Consider the following 19,865-nt stretch of genomic DNA (forward strand, 5'->3'; position numbering starts at 1 on the left):
GGTAGGGAGAAAGTAGCATAGAGTACAATAGGTGAGTGGGGGAGGGGATGAAGGTGATAGGTCAGAGAGGAGGGTGGAGTGGATAGGTGGAAAGGAAGATAGGCAGGTAGGACAAGTCATGGGGACAGTGCTGAACTGGAAGTTTGGAACTGGGGTGAGGTGGGGGAAGGGGAAATGAGGAAACTGGTGAAGTCCACATTGATGCCCTGGGGTTGAAGTGTTCCGAGGGGGAAGATGAGGCGTTCTTCCTCCAGGCATCGGGTGGTGAGGGAGCGGCGATGGAGGAGCCCAGGACGTCCATGTCCTCGGCGGAGTGGGAGGGGGAGTTGAAATGTTGGGCCACAGGGCAGTGTGGTTGAGTGGTGCGGGTGCTCCAGAGATGTTTCACGGCACGGTGGCACAGTGGTTAGCACTGCTGCCTCACAGCGCCAGAGACCTGGGTTCAATTCCCGCCTCAGGCGACTGACTGTGTGGAGTTTGCATGTTCTCCCCGTGTCTGCGTGTGTTTCCTCCGGGTGCTCCGGTTTCCTCCCACAGTCCAAAAATGTGCAGGTCAGGTGAATTGGCCATGCTAAATTGCCCGTAGTGTTAGGTAAGGGGTAAATGTAGGGGTATGGGTGGGTGGCGCTTCGGCGGGTCGGTGTGGACTTGTTGGGCCGAAGGGCCTGTTTCCTCACTGTAAGTAATCTAATCTAATGTTCCCTAAAGTGCTCTGCTAGGAGGCGCCCAGTCTCCCCAATGTAGGGGAGACTGCATTGGGAGCAACGGATACAATAAATGATATTGGTGGATGTGCAGGTAAAACTCCAGACCTCCCCCTTACTGAGGACAATCGATCAGTCCTCAGCAAAGGACTCATCTTCATCCCCCTCCGTCCACGCATCAATGAATTTAATAGATGCTGTGACGTCGAACACTTCGCCTCCGAGCTTACTTTTACAATCAGGACTCCCGCCCACCTTCCGAGGACCCCTTCGCCCACCTCCAACACACTGCATCCACCTGGACACCCCGCGCTGGCCTATTACCTGCCCTCGACCTCTTCATTTCCAACTGCCGCCAAGACATTAACCGCCTCAAACTGTATACCCCCCTCCCCCACTCCAACCTCTCACCCTCACAACACGCTGCCCTCCAATCCCTCTGCTCCAATCCTGACCTCACCATCAAGCCAGCAGATAAAGGGGGCGAGGTGGTAGTCTGGCGCACTGACCTCTACACCGTTGAAGCCAGAAGCCAACTCGAGGACACCTCATCCTACCGCCCCCTCGGCCATGACCCCACCCCCCCCATCACCAAACCATCATCACCCAGACCATACAGAACCTCATCACCTCAGGAGATCTCCCACCCACAGCTTCCAACCTCATAGTCCGGGAATCCCGCACTGCCCGGTTCTACCTCCTTCCCAAGATTCACAAGCCTGACCACCCTGGCTGACCCATTGTCTCAGCATGCTCCTGCCCCACTGAACTCATCTCTACCTACCTCGACACTGTCCTATCCCCCCTAGTCCAGGAACTCCCCACATACGTTCGAGACACCACCCACGCCCTCCACCTCCTCCAAGACTTCCGTTTCCCCGGCCCCCAACGCCTCATCTTCACCATGGATATCCAATCCCTCTACACCTCCATCCGCCATGACCAGGGCCTTCCACCTTCCGCAAAGACCGTTCCCTCCGTGACTACCTGGTCAGGTCCACGCCCCCCCAACAACCCACCCTCCCATCCTGGCACTTTCCCCTGCCACCGCAGGAATTGCAAAACCTGCGCCCACACCTTCTTCCTCACCTCCATCTAAGGCACTAAAGGAGCCTTCCACATCCATCAAAGTTTTACCTGCACATCCACCAATATCATTTATTGTATCCGTTGCTCCCGATGCGGTCTCCTCTACATTGGGGAAACTGGGCGCCTCCTAGCAGAACGCATTGGGGAACATCTCTGGGACACCCGCACCAATCAACCACACTGCCCCGTGGCCCAACATTTCAACTCCCCCTCCCACTCTGCCGAGGACATGGACGTCCTGGGCCTCCTTCACCGCCGCTCCCTCACCACCAGACGCCTGGAGGACGAACGCCTCATCTTCCGCCTCGGAACACTTCAACCCCAGGGCATCAATGTGGACTTCAACAGTTTCCTCATTTCCCTTCCCCCACCTCACCCCAGTTCCAAACTACCAGCTCAGCACTGTCCCCATGACTTGTCCTACCTGCCTATCTTCCTTTCTACCTATCCACTCCACCCTCCTCTCTGACCTATCACCTTCATCCCCACCCCCATTCACCCATTTTACTCTTTGCTACATTCCCCCACCCTCCACCCTGACCTATCACCTCCATCCCCACCCCAACTCACCTATTGTACTCTATGCTACTTTCTCCCCACCCCCACCCTCCTCTCATTTATCTCTCTACCCTTCAGGCCTGTATTCCTGATGAAGGGCTTTTGCCCGAAACGTCGATTTTCCTGTTCCTCGAATGCTGCCTGACCTGCTGTGCTTTTCCAGCACCACTCTAATCTAGAATCTGCAGTCTACAGTCCTCGTCTTCCAGCATCTACAGTCCTCGTTTTTACCTGAAAAGGCAGTGATTTTAACGCTGACATTGCATCAACAGGTAAGGCCCATCTAAAAAAAATTAAACAAAAGCTTCTTTGCCCACATAGAATACCTACTGTGTGGGGACAGGCCAGTTAGCCCATTGAGTCCATACAGTCCCTCCAAAGAATATCCCACCCAATCCCTGTACTACCCATGGCTAACTCCGCACATCCCTGGATACTATGAGTAATTTAGCCTGGCCAATCCACCTAACCAATCCCCCAATCTCTGGACTGTGAGAAGAAACCCACACAGACAGGGGGAGAATGAACAAACTCCACACAGACAGACAGTCACCTGAGGATGGAATCAAACCCAAATCCCTGGCGCTGAGTGGGCGCAGTGCTAACCACTGAGCCACCATGCCTCATACATGGAGTACCTGCATCAGGGAGAAACTGATCTGGACAGGGGCTTATGTGATTTACAATCTTCAAATGACTGGTTTCTGGTCAATAACTTACCTTTTTACCTTCACCATAGACCAATGGGAACTTCAGATCATCTTCCTCAATTGTCTTGTATGCCCTATGGTTTAAACAAAGGCAAGAAGTAATAAATAAACAGAGAGTAGATCTGAAAATACTCTCCTGCCTCAAACAACTCAGCTCTGAGCAAGTCAGAAGGTAGGATGTGAGTTGCTACTTTAGACACGTGACTGAATCCTTACTGAGATAGGAAACTCACAGAATCTTAAAACACAGAATGAAACTATTCAGCCAATTGCTCTGTGACGATTCTTGCACGAACTCTGCAATCTAATTATAAGATTTTACTTTAGTGGGGAGGTGGTGTAGTGGTAATGTCACTGGGTTAGTAATGTTGACATTCTGGGACGTGGGTTCAAAATTCACTATGACAGAACAACAAATTTCAATTCAGTAAAACTCGGCAATTAAATTACTAGCTCAGTGGTTGCAAGTAGCTATTATCAATGTTGTAAAATCCCATCTAGTTTATTACTGACCTCTAGGGAAGGAAATCTGCCGTCCTTCCCTCAGTCAGACCCACAGAAATGGGGGTGACTTTTAATTGCCCTCTGAATGAATAATGAGTATAATCCCCTTCCCACCCCCCTGCTCTTCCCCACAGCCTTTCAAATGTTCCTTTAAATACTTTACTAATTCACTTTTGAAATTTGTGACTGAATCTGTTTCCTGGTGCATTCAGACGCCATGTAATAAATCACAACAATTCACTGAAAATTACTCCAGTCGCTTATGTTTCTTTCAACAATTCTTCTAAATCCGTGACATCCTGCTAGAGGAAAATCATGAGACATGGACATCTCTGGCTGGGCCCAGCTTTTACTGCCCGTCCCTATTTGCCCCTTGAGAAGGTAGGGGTGAGCTGCCTTCTTGAACCGCTGCAGTCCACCAGCGTAGGTAGACCCACAATGCCCCTTGAGAGGGATTCCAGGATGTTGACCCAGCGACACTGAAGGACGGTGATTTTTAAAAAACATTCATTCACCGGATCTTGGCCAGCAATTATTGCCCATCCCTAATTGCCTCATCCCTAATTGCCCATGTGATAATTAGGAATTAACCCCATTGTTATGGGTCTGGAGTCACATCTAGGCCAGACCAGGTAAAGATGGCAGTTTCCTTCCCTAAAGGGCATTGGTGAACCAGATGGGCTTTTCCCAACCATTGACATTAGATTCATGATCATCAGTTGACTCTTAATTCTAAATTTTTATTGAATTTAAATTCTACCATCTGCCATGGCTGGATCTGGACCCAGGTCCCCAGAACATTCCTGGGTCTCTGGATTAACAGTCCAGCGATAATACCACTAGACCATCGCCTCCCTGTTAGGCTGATGAGTGCTTCGGACGGGATTGGATTAGATTACTTACAGTGTGGAAACAGGCCCTTCGGCCCAACAAGTCCACACCGCCCCACCGAAGCGCAACCCACCCATACCCCTACATTTACCCCTTACCTAACATTACGGACAATTTAGCATGGCCAATTCACCTGACCTGCACATCTTTGGACTGTGGGAGGAAACCGGAGCACCCAGAGGAGAATGTGCGAACTCCACACAGTCAGTCGCCTGAGGCGGGAATTGAACCCAGGTCTCTGGCGTTGTGAGGCAGCAGTGCTAACCACTGTGCCACGGGGCCGCCCTTTGGCCAAATCTCTGATTAACTTTTGAACATTCTTGTCAAATCTCCGCTGCTCTAAGCGTAAAGACCCTGCAGCTCCGGTCTCTCCACGTTCTCTGAAGTCCCTCTTCCCCGGCACCATCCTGGGAAATCTCCACAACTCTCTCCAAGGCACTGACATCCTTCCTAAAGGGTAGTTCCCAAACCCAGCTCTAACTTGTGGTTCATGAGGTTTTAGAGTGAGCTTCTCATTGCTATTACCTCAAGGCAGTTTGAGCAAAATGAGAGGGTGGGAGGCACTGAGTGCTTTTCCAGCTTCATCATCGCCCTGAAGGACAGCGTCTGTGATAGCAGGATGCGGCCATCACTAGCCAGGTCAGAAGTGCTAGAATGCAGGAGCAGGGATGTCATGCTGAGGCTGTATAAAATTCTGCTCAGACTGCATTTGGAACATTGTGGTCAGTTTTGGGCACTGAATCTAAGGAAGAATGTACTGGGTCCACATGAGGTTTATGAAAATGATCCAGGGATGACAGGCTTGTCATATGGGGGCTCTGGGCCTGTAATCAATGGAGTTTAGAAGAATATGGGAGATCTCACTGAATCTTACACAATATTGAGAGGCCTGGAAAGAGTGAAGATGGAGAAGATGTTTCCACCACCTGTAGTTTTGTCACTGTCCCCTCCCCCACCTCCCGATGGTCTCTCTGCCCCTTCCCCCACCCCCTGATGGTCACTCTGCCCCTTCCCCCACCCCCCGATGGTCCTGCTACCAGCCCATCCCTTTCCTGCTCAGCACGGTGTTAATTCTGACTGCTGTTCCCCAGCCCCTCACACCCTCCCCACGCCGCCCCATTACCCGCTGTCCCTCAGAGGGAAGGTCTCACCAGCCGGTCATACTGTAATCCCGAAACAACATCCGGCGTCCAAGTTCACGGTGCTGGATTCTCCGGGGAAATTCCAAATGTGTAAATTCGTTTCCAAGGAGATGCGGCTGCAAATATCCCTAAGCAACAACAACAACAAATTATATATTTGTAACCTTTTAATAGAAGCAGACAGACAGTGCCTCACAGGAACAATGATCGAATCAAACAGTACAGAACAGAGAGAGAGAGAGAAAGACAGACAGAGACAGAGACAGAGACAGAGAGACAGACAGACAGACAGAGAGAGAGAGACATACGGAGACAGAAAGAGGGAAAGACATACAGAGAGAGAGAGAGAGACAGACAAACAGAGAGAGAGAAAGAGAGAGAGAGAGAGACAGACAGACAGACAGACAGACATACGGAGACAGAAAGAGGGAAAGACAGAGATACAAAGAGTGTCACACACCCACAAAGAGAGTGACAGAGAGAGAAACACACACACACACAATAGCAGAGGTTTAGCCCCAGGCAGCTGAAGGCATGACTGTCCACGGTGCAGTGATGGCTATCAGATGGTTTACAGCCAGAGCCACAGAAACATGGGGATCTCTGGTGGAGCTAGAGGAGGTGAGAGCGATGTTGAGAGATGATATCACGAAGGAATTTGGAAATGGTGAGCTTTATGATGGAGGTGGTAATTTAGTGGGACCACTATCGGTCCATGCTATGTGACTGAAGCCCTCACATTGTCTGCTGTAACAAGTAAATTGGAACGATACTGAGGCCAATTCCTGGGCTCTGGTGAGCTGGCTGAATGTGAGGTGATTGCTGTACATGGTTTGGTTTTTTACAGTAGGGAAATGCTCCTGCTTGTTATCGGCTCACCCTCCACATGTAAATAAAAAACGTGCATTTATATAGCACTTTTCATGCCATCAGGATGTCCTAGAATACCTTACTGTCAGGGAAATACACAAGTGTGGTTATTGTTGTAATGTAGGAAAGGCAGCAGCCAATCTGACTCCAGCCAGCTCCCAGGCGTTCTCTCTTTGCTCAAGTAACATCACAAATCTTGCCCAGAGAATCTGGAAGAATTCACTTGCTCTCCCTCAGCTGTGACGCTATTAACACACGAGTTGAGAGAGGAGGGGGATCACAATTTGCCAGCGTTTCTGTCAGTGCAGCACTCCCTCAGCACTGCCAGCCTCAATCTGTGCAGTCACAGCTCTGCAGTGAAAGAGGAACCCACGATTTTCGGTGCCGTGGAGTGAGAGAGAGTCTACACACAAGCAGAATTCTGGAGCACTATTCAACCTGAGAAGGCAGCACAGCAGCCTAATCCTGCAACCAGCCTTCACTCTTGCAGCTGGGATCATTGATCTGGGAGTTGGGAGTCGTGGTCAGTTCATCATCAAATTGGGAACTGCTACACATCTTGGAGATGGGGAAGGCAAAGGAGGAAAGGGAGAGATTGTAGAGAGAAAAAGAGGCATGAATCAGTTCCTTACTAAATACTGGAGTCTCTGTCGCTCTGATTCCGGGGTGAACTCATTAGAGAGCGGGATAATTTCACCATTGCGGATTAGGATGGCTCTGAAATTCAGACGAAAAGCAACAATTAGCTTAACTGAGTTTAGACGTGGCACAAGGCTGGAGTTAGCTGGTCTGGAGCTTGCTCACTTCCCAAAGAATCCCGACACTTGGAAACAGGGCTGCTCAGATACATGCAGTGGATCATGGACAGTGGATCCCTCCCAAGAGATCGGGATGTCCCTGATTCCATGGATGCCTCTTTCAGTGAAAATCAGATGTCCCTGACTGAGTGGATCCCTCTTAGTGAGAAGGAAAGGCTGAGAGTGGGAAGGGGGGAGCAGGTGGGGGGTCAGGGCTTAGGGATTGAGGGAGGGGGCTGTCAGAGAGGAGGTACGGGGTGGGGGAGGGGCGGGGAACTGACTCAGACTCAATAGAATCAGACTCAGGGTCAGCTCCAGGGCCAAAGGGACAGATTGGGAATGTCAGATACTCCCCCAACCCCGGGGTGGGAGGGGGGGGGGGGGTTCAATTACTGGAGGACGCAGGTACAAAGGGCAAGGGTCAGAGGGGGAGGAGTTTAAAAGAGATGTGCGAGGCAAGTTGTTCACACAAAGGATGGAGAGAGTGTCTGGAACATGCTGCCAGAGGAGGTGGGGGAAGCAGACACAACAGCAGCACTCAATGAGCATCTGGACACATACATGAATAGGAAGTGAATAGAGGGATACGGATCCTGTAAGCGAAGACAGTTTTAGTATGAAAAGGCAAAATGTGTCAGCACAGGCTTGGAGGGCTGAAGGGCCACTTCCTATACTGCATTGTTCCTTGTTCCCAGGATGTTATAACCCCATTGTCTGTCCCCTATCTCCAGTTCCATCTTCTACTCAGCATCGACATGTGATCCATTTCAATAAGGCCAGCAGGATTTCATACCTGCTGTCACCCGCATTGGCAATGTAGATTTTTCCCAGCAAGTACACGACAGCCAGAGCACAGCACCCCCCCTGTGAGCCATGTGCTTTCTGTTCTCTCTCTATCTGCTGATCCTGCAGAAACAAAACCCATACGTCAGACCACAGACTCGGACTCGTGTATACACACGACCCCTCGCAACAAACCCGCTCCCCTCCCAACCCTAAAAATAAACCTTTGTTTCTCCTGAAGGTAGCCCGCGGTAAAAACAGAATTATTAGGATCTGAAACACACAAAGATATTGCTGGAGAAACTCAGCAGATCTGGTAGCATCTGTAGAGAGAGAAACAGAGTCTAGTGCGATGGGTTTTATACCCCAGAAAGGGGAGGGAGGTAGATGGGGAGAAGGAAGAAGAGGTTAGTTCAAGGATACATTACAAGGTGAGGGAGACTAAATGACAACTGGTCAAAAGGCATACAAAGAGTGGTTATTATTGTACTAAATCATCGAATCATAGAATCCCTGCAGTGTGGATACAGGCCATTTGGCCCAACAGGTCCACACTGACCCTCCAAAGAGTAACCCATCCAGACCCATTCCCCAACCATATTACTCTACATTTACCCCTAACTAATAAACCTAGCCTACACATCCCTGAACACTATGAGCAATATCCCGTGGCCAATCCACCCTGACCTGCATGTCTTTGGGTTGTGGGAGTGAGCCAGAGCACCCAGAGGAAACCCACGCAGACACTGGGAGAATGTGCAAACTCGACACATAGAAAGATGTATGTAAAGTGTACGAAAAGTTTTATACCGTTGGTAACTTCTGTTCCAAGGTATCTTTGCCATTTTCACAACAACAAAATCAACCCCATCACTTCTGCATCTCTCTTCAGTTCTGAAGGAGCAGAGTCTGAGATTGGAGACGTTGCCAGTGTCTCTCTCCCTAGGCACCAGTCAGCTGAGCGTTTCCAGTATTTTCAGTTTTAATGTGCACTTCTCTGGGATCTCGATTTCACATCAATCCAGCGTTTTGATGCAAAGTAAATTATATTTCGACCATGCCTCTCACAACCTCAGGCCCTTCCAAGGTGATGTGCAGCCAAAGAAGAATTTTCATCTCATAACTGTCCGAACGTAGGAAACGCAACCACACTGCACACAGCAAGATCCCACACACTGCCCAGAAAATGTCGCAGGATAAAGCACTAGCAGATAATGAGATGTCCCTTCAAGATGAGCATGCCTGAAGAGATAGGAACATAGGCACAGACCATTTCGCCCCTCAAGCCTGTTCCAACATTCAATGAGATCCTGGTTGATCTGTGGCTTAACCCCACCTACCTGCCTTTGGTCCATATCCCTTCATACCTTCTGCTAATCAAATACAAATATAAGATTCAAAATGAACAACTGATCCAGCATCTGCTGGGAGAGTTCCATACTTCTCCTACCCTGTGTGTGTAGAAGTGCTTCACAACATCTCTCCTGAACAGTCTGGACCTAATTCTCAGACTATGATCCCGAGCTCTAGAATCCCCAACCAGTGGAAATAATTTATCAATACCCTAAGGCTTTCTATAGGTATGTCAGGAATAAAAGAATGACTAGGGTAGGAATAGGTCCAGTCAAGGATAGTAGTGGGAAGTTGCGTATGGAGGCTGAAGAGATTGGGGAGACACTGAATGAATACTTTTCGTCAGTATTCACTCAGGAACAGGACATTGTTGTCGATGTGAGTACCGAGTCACAATTAAGTAGAATGGATGGCTTTGAGGTATGTAGAGAAGAGGTGTTGGAAATCCTGGAAAGGGTGAAAATAGATAAGTCCCCTGGGCCTGATGGCATTTATCCTAGGATTCTCTGGGAAGCAAGGGAGGAGATTGCAGAGCCATTGGCCTTAATTTTTATGTCCTCGTTGTCTACAGGAGTAGTGCCAGAAGATTGGAGGCTAGCAAATGTGGTTCCCTTGTTTAAGAAGGGGAGTAGGGATAACCCTAGTAACTATAGGCCGGTGAGTCTCACTTCTGTTGTGGGTAAAATCTTAGAGAGAATTGTAAGGGATAGGATTTATGAACATCTGGATAGGAATAATGTGATCAAGGATAGTCAGCATGGTTTTGTGAAGGGCAGGTCATGCCTCACAAACCTTATTGAATTCTTTGAGAAGGTGACTAAGGAGGTGGACGAGGGGAAAGCAGTAGATGTGGTGTATATGGATTTTAGTAAGGCGTTTGATAAGGTTCCCCATGGTAGACTACTGCAAAAAATACGGAGGTATGGCATTGAGGGTGAGTTGGAGGTTTGGATTAGGAGTTGGCTGGCTGGAAGAAGACAGAGGGTAGTAGTTGATGGCAAAGGTTCATCTTGGAGTGCAGTTACTAGCGGTGTTCCGCAAGGATCTGTTTTGGGACCATTGCTGTTTGTCATTTTTATAAATGACCTGGAGGAGGGGTTAGAAGGTTGGGTGAGCAAGTTTGCGGATGATACGAAAGTCGGAGGAGTGGTAGACAGTGAGGAAGGATGTGGCAGGTTACAGCGGGATATTGATAAGCTGCAGAACTGGGCAGAAAGGTGGCAAATGGAGTTCAATGTAGCTAAGTGTGAGGTGATTCACTTTGGTAAGAGTAATAAAAAGATGGGGTACTGGGCTAACGGTCGGATACTTGGTAGTGTGGATGAGCAGAAAGATCTTGGTGTCCATGTACACAAATCTTTGAAAGTTGCCACCCAGGTAAATAGTGCGGTGAAGAAGGCATATGGCGTACTGGCTTTTATTGGTAGAGGAATTGAGTTCCGGAGTACTGAGGTAATGTTGCAGTTGTAGAAGACTCTGGTGCGGCCGCATCTGGAGTATTGTGTGTAGTTTTGGTCCCCATACTATAGGAAGGATGTGGAGGCACTGGAACGGGTGCAGAGGAGGTTTACCAGGATGTTGCCTGGTATGGTAGGAAGATCGTATGAGGAAAGGCTGAGGCACTTGGGGCTGTTTTCATTGGAGAAAAGAAGGTTAAGGGGTGACTTGATAGAGGTGTACAAGATGATTAGGGGTTTAGATAGGGTCGACAGTGAGAATCGTTTTCCACGTATGGAGTCAGCTATTACAAGGGGGCATAGCTTTAAATTAAGGGGGGGGTACGTATAGGACAGATGTTAGGGGTAGATTCTTTACTCAGCGAGTCGTGAGTTCATGGAATGCCCTGCCAGTAGCAGTGGTGGACTCTCCCTCATTATGGGCATTTAAACATGCATTGGATAGGCATATGGAGGATAGTGGGCTAGTGTAGGTTAGGTGGGCTTGGATCGGCGCAACATCGAGGGCCAAAGGGCCTGTACTGCGCTGTATTCTTCTATGTTCTATGTTCTATCCTGTTTCTTCCCTTTTCTTTATTCATTCATGGGACATGGGTGTTACTGGTTGGGACCAGCATTTATTGCCCGTCCCTAGTTGCCCCTTGAAACGGTGGGGTGAGCTGCCTTCTTGAACCGCTGCAGTCCACAATGTTCCACAATGCCACTAGGGAGGAAATTCCAGCATTTTGACCCAGCGATACAGAAGGAACAACAATATATTTCCATGATCTGCTCTCGTAGCCACTGTATTTTTGTGGTGAGTCCAGTTAAGTTTCTGGTCAAATTGTAAGCCCCCAGAATGGTGACAGTTGAGGTGTCAGTGATGATAACACCTTTGAATGCCATGGGGCAGTGGTTAGATTGTGTCTAATTGGTGATGATCATAGCCTGGCATTTGTGTGGAATAAAAGTTACTTGCCGCTTGTCAGACCAAGCCTGGATATTGTCCAGACCTTGATGTAGTTGAACATGCACTGCTTCAGTATCTGAGTCATGAGTGGTGCTGAACATTGTGCATTCATCAGCGAACATTCTCACTTCTGACCTTATGATGGAGGGAAGGTGGTTGATGAAGCAGCTAAAGATGGTTGGGCCCAGGACACTGAGGAACTCCTGCAGAGATGTCCTGGAGCTGAGATGACTGACCTCCAACCACCACAACCACCTTCCTGTGTGTCAGGTATGACTCCAACCAGCAGACAGTCTTCCCCTGGTCCCCATTGATTCCAGTTTTGCCCGGGCTCCTTGATCTCAGACTCGGTTAAATACAGCCTTGATGTTAAGGGCTGTCACTCTCACCTCACCTCTGGATTTCAGCTTTTGTCCATATTTGAACCAAGGCTGTAATATCTCTCAGATGTAGATCTGATAACAGGGAGACCAACCATCAACCACCTTCAAAGCACAAAAAAAGAATTGAACACTGTTCACTGAATGAAAACAGGCAAAGTGGACCAGGGCTGTGCTCAGGAAATTTGGAGAGAGGAAGAAAAACTCCCTCACACACCGCGTCTCATAATCAGTTAGCTCAGGTGGCTGCACAGCTGATCTGCAATGCTGAGTGACACCAACAGCAAAGTTCAAGGACACTGTGAAAGCCTCATTTTCTCAATCTCACTTGTAAAGTGGTAACTGTCAGATGAAAGTGGTCACCAGTCGACTCTCTCTCTGTCTGTCTCTCATGAGAGAGACCAGCCTTGGGTCCTCTCAGACTATAGCAGCATTCACTAACAGTATGTCAGTACACCTTTAACAGGCATGCTCATGATCTCCTCGCTGCATCAAAGCATGAGACCTGAAGATAGAAAGATCTCTTGTCCTAACTCGGATCACTTGAGGCCAAACACAGTACAAGAAGCTCTGTTGTAAACCTAGAGTTTAAAATTAGCCCAGAAACCAACTACCTGACAATATTTTGTTACAATGCATGCATGCTTGATTGATTCTTCAATATCATGACATCCATATGCCATTTCTTATGTTAGAATAGGTAATATAATCATTGATATAGAAGATAGGGGCAGGAGTAGGCCATTCGGTCCTTTGAGGCTGTTCCACATTCAGTATGATCATGGCTGATGCTTCAACTCCGTCCCCATTCCCACTTCCTCCCTATATCCTTTAATCCCTTTAGCCATAAGAGCTCCCAGATCAGGTAACACAACTTGTGCGAGGTAGATTGCAGCCAGGTGAAGTGAAGGGGGTGTGGACTCAGGAGATTGAAAGGCAGAAATGAAAGCCATCACACACAAGGTTAAGCGAAGGAAGTAAGGCTAACACACACACACACACACACACACACACACACACACACACACACACACACACACACACAAACACATACACACACGTATCAGTGAGGGCTAGTAAGTGCGAAAACACAGTGAAAAGTCTCAGTCCCCAACACTGGCTGCAGAGGGAGTGAGATCCTACAGGAAAGCTCACCATCTGGCGAAAGGCGTTCTCGATCGCACCAATGATCAGATGCTCGTGGGATATTTCCTTCTCCAGCAAGAAGCGTGACTCGCTGTCGGTGGGAGGTTCCCAGTCCCCCTCGTGTGAGGGGCACTTTGCACCATTTCCCGTTACCCCTTTGATGTGGCTGGTGAGGCAGATGGGGGGTGGCACATCACCATCTTGCAGGATGTCAACAATGTCTTGCAGCTGCTCGCTGATGTGAAGGTGAAGCAGTCTGGCAGCCATCACAGCAGCTGCTGTCCCCGCGTGCCCATCAAACAGTGCCCAATAATGGAATTCAAGTCCATCCCTCTCCTTCAAATACAAAAGTGGAAAAGTGCTAACTTATTTTTCATGGTGATTTGCTAATTATGTTGTAACTTCCTTGGCATTTGACCTTCCACGCACAACGTTATCAGAACAGGTATCTGGATGCTTGTCACAGTTCTGCTTTTGGGAGCTTCCTGTGAGCAAATTGGTTGCTTTGTTTCCTACAATACAGTTGTGACTTCACTTCAAAAATAACTTATTGACTGTAAAATACAATGGGACATTGTAAGTTTGTTGAAAATATTACAGGAATTCCACTCTCTGTTTATCTACTGTGTTAACTACAACCTGAAATGGCATTATTAGAGTGGCTTTCACAACTTCGGACTTCCCAAACCACTTTACAGCAACAAAATAATATTTCAAATGCAGTCACTGCTGTCACACAGAAAGCTCAGCAACCAAACTAGAAATTGCTGGAGAAACTCAGTAGGTTTGGCAGTATTTATGGATAAAAAAAGCAGAGTTAGTGTTTTGAGTCCAGTGACTCTGGATTAGAAAATTCTGAAGAAGGGTCTTTGGACCCAAGACATTAATTCTGCTTTCTCTCATGGATGATGCCAGACCTACTGAGTTTTTCAAGCACTTTTTTTTTAGATTACTTACAGCGTGGAAACAGGCCCTTCGGCCCAACAAGTCCACACCGACCCACCGAAGCGCAACCCACCCATACCCCTACATTTACCCCTTACCTAACACTACGGGCAATTTAGCATGGCCAATTCACCTGACCTGCACATCTTTGGACTGTGGGAGGAAACCGGAGCACCCAGAGTAAACCCACGCAGACACGGGGAGAATGTGCAAACTCCACACAGTCAGTCGCCTGAGGCGGGAATTGAACCCGGGCCTCTGGCGCTGTGAGGCAGCAGTGCTAACCACTGTGCCACCGTGCCGCCCACATTTCTGTTTTTGTTATAGATTTCCAGAATCTATTGTTCTTTGTTTTATAAACACAGTGTCTAATAGGGGGAGGTGATGGTATTATCGCTGGAAATGTTAATCCAAAGACCCAGGGAATATTCTGGGGACCCGGGTTCGAATCCCACCACAGCAGAGGGTGGAATTTGAATTCAATAAAGAATCTGGAACTAGGAGCATTCTTGAAGTAATTGTCAGGAAAACCCCATCTGGTTCACTCATGTCCTTTAGGGAAGGAAACTGCCATCCTTACCCGATCTGGCCTACTTGTGACTCCAGGCCCATAGCAATGTGGTTGACTCTTAACTGCCCTCTGGGCAATTAGGGATGGGCAATAAATGCTGAACTACCCCTCATCCCGTGAATGGATTGTAACAAAAAAAAATCCTGACTGCAGACTCCCAAAATACAGCAAAGTGACAGAAACCAGGCCATTTTTTTTTTTCAGTATTGTTCCACGATGATTAAATATTGCCAGTTCTCCTGCTCTTCTTTGAAGTAGTGGCTTGGGATCTCTTAAATCCAGAAAGGCCCAAACCATTGTCTGAGTTTTAACAGCTCATCCAAAAGACAGCACCTACAGTGATTGAACAATATGCTGGGGAAACAAAGGCAGGGTGGAGGGTCTTTCTGGATGGGGGAAGGCTGGACAGTGTTTAAACCCCCTCCCCGAATCATCTCAGGAACAGCATCACTCACCTTGCCCGTGCTCCTGTCACCTTTGACCACCTCGCCTGCTGTACTACTGTTCGAATTCCTCCTTTCCACCCACACTATTTCTCGGGCAGCTTGATCTTCATTGAAGACACTTTTCCCAGCATTAATCACCCTTTTGGAACAAGGAAAGAAATTACAGCAAACTGTTAATCCATAGACCCCTCAAAGCTGCCACCCAGGTTGTCAAGAAGACGTATGGTGTGTTGGCTTGCAATAGCAGGGGGATTGAGTTTAAGAGCCACAAGGTTATACTGCAGCTCTATAAAGCCCTGATTAGACCACACGTGGAATATTGTGATCAGTTCTGGTTGCCTCATTATCAGAAGGACGTAGAAGCTTTAGAGAGGGTGCAGAGGAGATTTACCAGGATGCTGCCTGGACTGGAGGGTGTGCCTTATGAAGAATGGTTGAAAGAGCTAGGGCTTTTCTCATTGGAGTGAAGGAGGATGAGAGGTGACTTGAGAGAGGTGTACAAAATGGTGAGAGGCGTAGATAGAGTGGGTAACCAGAGACTTTTTCCTAGGGCGGAAATGGCTATCACGAGGAGGCATAATTTTAAGGTGATTGGCGGAAGGTTTAAGGGAGATGTCAGAGGTAGGTTCTTTACACAGAGAGTGTGTGCACATGGAATGCACTGCCAACAATGGTGGTAGAATCAGAGACATTAGAGACATTTAAGTGACTCTTGGATAGGCAAATGGATGATAGTAAAATGAAGGGTATGTAGGTTAGTCTGATCTTAGAGTAGGATAAAAGGCTGGTACAACATCGAGGGCCGAAGGGCCTGGACTGTGCTGCACTGGTCTATGATCTAATGTGGCTGTGACAGTCCCTGTCCTGCAAAAGGCAAAGGCAGATCCTAATCACAGAAAGTGCATATGGGGGAAAGCAGAAACTGGGACATGATCTAACTGAGTGGCAGAAAAGGCAGGGTGGGGATGTGGGGGAGGCAATGGCCTCGTGCTATTGTCACTAGACTATTACTCCAGAAACTCTGCTCAAGCTCTGGGGACCCAGGTTCAAGTCCCGCCGTGGTACACAGTGGAATTTGAATTTAATCAAAAAAAAATCTGGAATTAAGAATCTACTGATGACCATGTGGCAATTGCCAAGACAAACCCATCTGTTTCACACATGTCCTTCAGGGAAGGAAACTGCCATCCTTACCTGGTCTGGCCTACACGTGACTCCAGACCCACAGCAATGGGGTTGATTCTCAACTGCCCTCTGAAACGGCCCAGCAAGTCATTCAGTTGTATCAATCAATCCATAGTCTCAACAAAGAAATGAAAATGGACACAGCATCTGACATTGAGGTCTGCAGTGGTTCCAGAAGGCAGCTCACCACCACCTTCTCAAGGGGCGAATAGGGACGGGCAATAAATGCTGGTCCAACTGGTGACACTCATGTCCCACCAGTGAATAAACAAGACTTGAGGAGCTCCTCTTGTTCCTGTGTATTTTGTGACACCATTCTGCAAGTTCCATCTTTGTCTGTCCATCTTTCTGGCCAAGTCACAGTTTCTGTCTACGGGGTTTGGGGTGGGGATTAGGGGAGAATATCTCACTAAGCTAACCACCATGTTTCCTACATTATAAACAACACCTACATTCCAAAACAAGTTTGTTAGCTGTGAAGTACTATGGGGCAGCCTGAGGTACTGAATGGTGCTACATAAATGCAACCTCCTTTTGGAGTTGGTTACTCATTCACAGTAGATAGCACTAGGGGTTCCACAAGTAGCAGTTGCTAATGTGATCCCAGATGTCACACAAGCAAAGCAGACCTGAGCTGCTGATGGATTTTTACGGACAGCCATCTGAAGGAAGTGCTATTTTATCTGGTATCCTGGTTAAAATTAGCAACAGACTAATGGCCATTTCCTGTTGTTACAGTGAGTCCTGATTCATTGTAAAAGCTTCAGTCTTCCAGCGTTGACACCAAGAGTGACACGTAAAATAAGCCACTTCTGAATCATCGGCTCTTACAGCATGAAAGGCCACTTGGTCCAGAATGCTTTTGCTAGCCCTTTTAATCCAATTAGCCCAATCCCTCTACTATTTCATCTGTTTCAACTAGCTACATGTTGCCATTGGGCTCAATTAGCTCAGATGACTAAAAGGCTGGTTTGTAATATAGCCTGACACTGATGGCACGGGCTCCAATCCTGCACGGACTGAGGTTATGAAGGTCACACCTTCTCAATTTGCTCCTTACCTGAGGCATAAGAAACAGGAACAGGAGTAAGCTCCTCCAGCCTGCTCCACAGTTCAATAGGACCATGTTTGATCACATTCCTCACACCCACTTTCCTCCTCCTTCCCCATAACCCTTAATTCCTCAACTGATCAATAATCTATCTCAGCATTACATATACATAAGGACTCTGCCCCCACAGCTCTCTGTGGTAAGGAGTCCCAAAGACTCTCAACCCTCTGGAAAGAAATTCCTCCTCATCTCAGCCTTAAATTGGTTCCCCTTCATTCTGAGACTATGCTTTCTGACTCTCGACTCTCCCGTGGAGGTAAAGCATCCTAGGGGTGGTGACCCTCAGGTTAGACCTCCCCCGTAACCTCTCTCTAATGACAGAGAGTGGGATTATGGTGGATTTTGCTGTATTTATTTCCATTTAGAACGTTTTCACTGACTCTGCTCTCTCGGCATACCAGACAACGCATTCCAGACCGTCACATCTGACACTGCAAGAAAATGTCTCATTTCCACCTCTGGATCCTTTGTAAATTATCCTAAATCTCTCTGTTCTTGTTACTGACAGTAGAAGAAATTCCTACCTATCAACTCTATCAGATCCGTCACCTGCTCCCCTGACAGTGCAGCACTTCCCCGCACTGCATTGTGACCCAGCCCAGATACTTGCGCTAACATCTCTGCAGTGGGCCTGGTAATCACCATCTTCTGTGTCAGAGGTAAGACTGAAATAGCAATAGAGGGAAACAGAAAAGGACAAGTAGAGATGGAGGGTGAAAAATGGTGGGGGAAATGCAGCAGAAAGACAGGAAACGAGATTAATGGAAAAAGGAAGAAGACAGACAAGCAAAATGGAAAGAAACAAAAACAAGACATACAAAACACACACGGCCAGTAAATACTGTCATTGCAAAGCACGCTGACAAAGCCGAACAAAGGAAATGGGTTGTGACCATTTAGTCTTTTCTAGTTCCTCTCTTTCCAAGCAGAAAGCTTCATCACTTGACTTTGTGGTTTTAGAACCCAGTGATGATGAAGTTAGACATTTACTGCAGAATCTGGCAACCAGCCCTTGATGGAAGCTGTTATAACAAAAGAAATAACTGTTACGTTGGAGCAGGGTAAACAATCAGTAACCTTTCTCTCCTGACAGAGTGCTACACAGCAGTGGGATGAACGAGGAATCTGAGAAAATGAGAGAGAGAGAGAGAGACACACACATACACACACACAATCCAGCACTAAAACTAATTAGATTAGATTAGATTTCATACAGTGTGGAAACAGGCCCTTCAGCCCAACAAGTCCACGCCAACCCTCCGAAGAGCAACCCATCCAGACCCATTCCCCTCTGACTAATGCACCTAACACTACGGGCAATTTAGCATGGCCAATTGACCTGACCTGCACATCTTTGGGCTATGGGAGGAAACCAGAGCACCTGGAGGAAACCCACGCAGACACAGGGGGAATGTGCAAACTCCACACAGACAGTCGCCCGAGGCTGGAATTGAACTCGTTTCCCTGGTGCTGTGAGGCAACAGCGCTAACCACTGAGCCACCATGCCACCCTAAACAGACTAATTAATTAATTTAGCTGGGATAATGGGGCAGTTATCAATTGCTTTTCCACACTGCCTCACGCAAACGAATGAAGTGTATTCAATAAAGGAAACCAGAAATCTTAGACTGGTCAAGGGTCTGAGAGTCTACAATAAACAATCAGCTGCAGTTTCTGTTGTTGTTGTGTGAAGATAAGAACATGCTTCAAATGGTACTGAGATGAAAAAGAACATTTTTTAAACACCAAATTTATCATTCCTTCTGTTTAATTACATTAGACCTCCACATCATGGTCTAAGGTAGGTGAAGCATCTTCGGATGGCTGCAAGAATGAAATAAGAAATAACCATGACAAAGGATGAAACGTCAGGAGGTGATTGAAGAATGGTCTGGAACGTTTGGTTAAATTCTTGTTACTCCGTGCGTCTTTGAGGGTTGGTTAGCTCAGTTGGCTGGATGGGCAGTTAGAGTGATGCCACACCGGCTGAGATTATCATGAAGGCACTACTTTTAACCTCCCCTCCTATAACTGGAGGTGTGGTGACCCTCAGATTAAACATCTCCAGTCCTCTCACTGCAACCAGGGAGCAGCCTGGTAGGACTATAACGACTTGACCTTATGAGGAGCATGGACAGGATGGATCAAGAGCAGCTGTTTCTTTAGTTGAAGGGTCACTTACAAGGGGCTGTAATCTTAAAGTGAAAGGCAGGTGGTTTAGAGGGAATTTGAGAAAGTGTTTTTTTCACCCAGAGGGTGGTGGGGAGTTCTGG

At 47.7% G+C, this 19,865-nt stretch overlaps 1 protein-coding gene across 1 annotated transcript in view; it reads right to left on the reverse strand.

Moving 5' to 3' along the window:
• The window catches only part of LOC122562922 (protein phosphatase 1H-like), a 61,939-nt gene that overhangs the window by 8,526 nt on the left and 33,548 nt on the right, over positions 1-19,865 (reverse strand). Inside the window, exons 2-7 of the mRNA XM_087973435.1 lie at positions 15,305-15,434; positions 13,343-13,669; positions 8,059-8,171; positions 7,101-7,185; positions 5,608-5,726; positions 3,072-3,135 (exon numbers count right to left, since the gene is read on the reverse strand). Coding sequence (XP_087829561.1) covers positions 3,072-3,135; positions 5,608-5,726; positions 7,101-7,185; positions 8,059-8,171; positions 13,343-13,669; positions 15,305-15,434 — 838 coding nt within the window. The remainder of the gene's footprint in view (positions 1-3,071; positions 3,136-5,607; positions 5,727-7,100; positions 7,186-8,058; positions 8,172-13,342; positions 13,670-15,304; positions 15,435-19,865) is intronic.

The sequence above is a fragment of the Chiloscyllium plagiosum genome, unplaced genomic scaffold (genome assembly GCF_037043375.1).
Source record: "Chiloscyllium plagiosum isolate Xiang-an unplaced genomic scaffold, Cpla_swu_hap1 HiC_scaffold_26, whole genome shotgun sequence".
Lineage (NCBI taxonomy): Eukaryota > Metazoa > Chordata > Chondrichthyes > Orectolobiformes > Hemiscylliidae > Chiloscyllium > Chiloscyllium plagiosum.